Source organism: Nematolebias whitei, chromosome 7 (assembly GCF_014905685.2).
Source record: "Nematolebias whitei isolate Nwh7 chromosome 7, NemWhi1, whole genome shotgun sequence".
In the NCBI taxonomy this organism is placed as follows: Eukaryota; Metazoa; Chordata; class Actinopteri; order Cyprinodontiformes; family Rivulidae; genus Nematolebias; species Nematolebias whitei.
Window position 1 is genome coordinate 34,114,786 of NC_056504.1, and position 2,866 is coordinate 34,117,651.

At 37.5% G+C, this 2,866-nt stretch overlaps 1 protein-coding gene across 1 annotated transcript in view; it reads left to right on the plus strand.

Moving 5' to 3' along the window:
• Window positions 1-2,866, plus strand: part of arhgap9 (Rho GTPase activating protein 9) — a 49,100-nt gene that overhangs the window by 37,130 nt on the left and 9,104 nt on the right. The window contains exon 16 of the mRNA XM_037678797.1: window positions 2,225-2,323. Coding sequence (XP_037534725.1) covers window positions 2,225-2,323 — 99 coding nt within the window. The remainder of the gene's footprint in view (window positions 1-2,224; window positions 2,324-2,866) is intronic.

Sequence of the window (2,866 nt, forward strand, 5' to 3'; positions counted from 1 at the left end):
TATATATATATATATATATATATATATATGGATGGATGAATATATGGATATATATATATATATGGATGGATGAATATATGGATATATGGATATATATATAAAGGTGTTATAAACCCTTCCCACATTATTACAATATTCTAAACAATGTTTCTAAACAATGTTTCTAAACTCTAAACGCTCTGAAAGAGCACAGAATGTCATGATCTCAGCTCTCGGCCACGCCCACTTCTCCACTGCAGAACACAGATCAACAGAGGAGGAGGAGGAGCAGGATGAAGTTTCTCCTGCAGTGTGGGCTGCACACAGGTGCAGCAGGTGCTTTAAAATAATTCATTTTAAATATAAATTCCATGCCGATCGTGCGGCTCATCCATCAGGCAGCTAATAGTGTCATGTCCAATCTTATTTTGAAAAACCGAGATAGATCAAGTCCGCAAAAAATAGCGAGGGACTACTGTATTAACATATTAGGAGCCTGGAAATGAGGTACTATATATTAATTGTTTATTTGTCTACCTCTATTTTAAACAAATAAAAAAGTCACTCTTTTTTTCTATTTTACAAACTCCTGATTTACTAAATAACTATCGTACCAGATAGAAACCACTCTTATTATTAACAAAATCATATAAATAGCTGGTATAAATAATATTTTTTCTTGGTTAATTTCACTTAGTCTGCATTTTTAATGTATTATGTACTCCAGCCTGAAGATGTCACTCATCATAGTGATACTCCCTTTGTGTTCTCTCAGATTCTTGTGTGTGTGTGTGTGTGTGTGTGTTTTATCGATAAGAAAACTGCGTTTCCTTTTTGTTTCTTTGTTTTGTTCCTACAGCAGCACTGTCTTTATTCTCAGTTATTTAACAAAACCCTTCAGTGTTTCTTCCATGCAACATTTCAGGCCTACATCCTCCTCTTTTTGACAACAAATTCTGACCCAGTAAGAAAATAATTTAGCTTAAGTTAAAAAATTCATGCAGAATTTTTACAACAATGTTTTACAGAATTAAAACAAAATTTTAAACCAGCGTGGTCAAACATTCTGCACGTGAACTGCAGCATGAGCGGAAACACAGCTGTAAATGAGGGTCTCTGGTTTGGGGGAGTTTTTGCTTTTGTTTAATTGCGAAGTGTCCTGAACATTCAGACCACAGTGAGCGCTCAGGGTCCAGTTTTTGAACATACAAATTATATGAGAGATCATCTTAGGTTGAAAAATAGCAGAGAAAATAATGTTATACACAATCTCATGCGAGACGCCATGCTTAGAGTTTGTGTTGCGAATGACTCTCAGCTACTACCACATCAAATCCTAGCGTAATATCTGCAAAACAGACAAAGTTAGAGCCATTTTTTTTGTTTGCTAATGTTGATTAGCTTTAGCAGCCGTCTTCTGTTGGGTTGGCTCCTCTGGCTGTTACCTGAAGATTTCATTCAAATCTGTCCAGTGGTTCTTGAGATATTTTGCTAACAGACAGCTTTAACTTTAAATAATGTCAACATTTTAAACAATAATCTATAGCAATCAACAATTTTTTGCTACTACCACACCAAGTTCTAGCTCAATATCTGCATAATTGTCTAAGTTGTAGCCGATTTTTGTTTTATTTAAATTAATTTGGCTGTGGCAGCCATCTTGGATTGGCTTGACTCCAAAAAGATGGTAGATGTACACCCAATAATTACTTTCTGCTAGTTTTAATTAAAAGTTATCTAATAGTTCGTTAGATATTTGATTAACAGACTCTGCCTTCACCTTTTGGTGGCAGGCGGTAAAGATTATGGATGTGGCCCCAGCTTTCTTCTCATTAGGGACTGGAATTGCCTTTTTGATGAAACACTGAAGCAGTTCGGATGAACGGTGTGGCTCCTGAAAATGTCTATCGAAGCACATGAAATTAGACAACAGTAACGCGCGTTGAGCTAGATGCAGTTGAAGTATTCGTAACTACGTTGTAAAACATGTGCTGTATCATTAAAGCTGCATGCTGGTGCCACACATCTGAGTAACCCTGCAGTCTTCAGAGTACGCTGGGTGACTTGCATCATACACGTCTGCTGGGAACTGAGTCAACCCTGATGGGCTTCTCTTGGAGTGAACGTGCAACGTGACAGTAGATGAACTTGAGCTTGTCGCTCTCCAATCTTTAAAGGAACCCTTAAGATAACCAAAAAAAAACAAAAAACATCAGCTTTGTGTCCATCTGTTATCGTTCCTCAGATCAGGTGTTCGGCTGTCGTCTGGAGATGCTCTGCGAGCGAGAAAGGAGCACCGTCCCTCGCTTCGTCAGGCTCTGCACCGAGGCTGTGGAGAAGAGAGGTACACGCCTCCCTGCTCATGTGATCTCTGCTGAATGTGGACACGAGAAATCCCCGTCAAACCTGCTCTGAGCATCAGCTGACAGCAAGTCAGAGCTCACTGCTCTCACGGATTTCTGACATAAATCTTGCTCGTATCGACTGAAAATTTTTGTAATGGCCCTGCGAAGATAAAAACTACAGCCTGAAAGTCCGAGGCGGTTTTATGACAGCTGCCAGCCAGAGAGAGATAAATAAGAAGTAATTGCTTTGTTTAGAAACAATGCAGCAAAAAAAACTATCTAATACACAGGACCAAGAGGTTTAGGGCTTTAAGAATCAGTTTTTTGAATCAATTATTATGTAATTAAAGAACTCCGTTAAGGTTAAGTCATTCTAATCAAACTTATTGGATAATGTGAGATAATAATCATTTTATTTTTACAATAATTTTGTGAACATACAAGTCTAATTAAATTATACCTGATTTAGGGGATTTGGGAAAGTACTTGCTTGATTAATTAAGAAATTGCCATCTACAGATGTCTGAAGAGTAATATATATA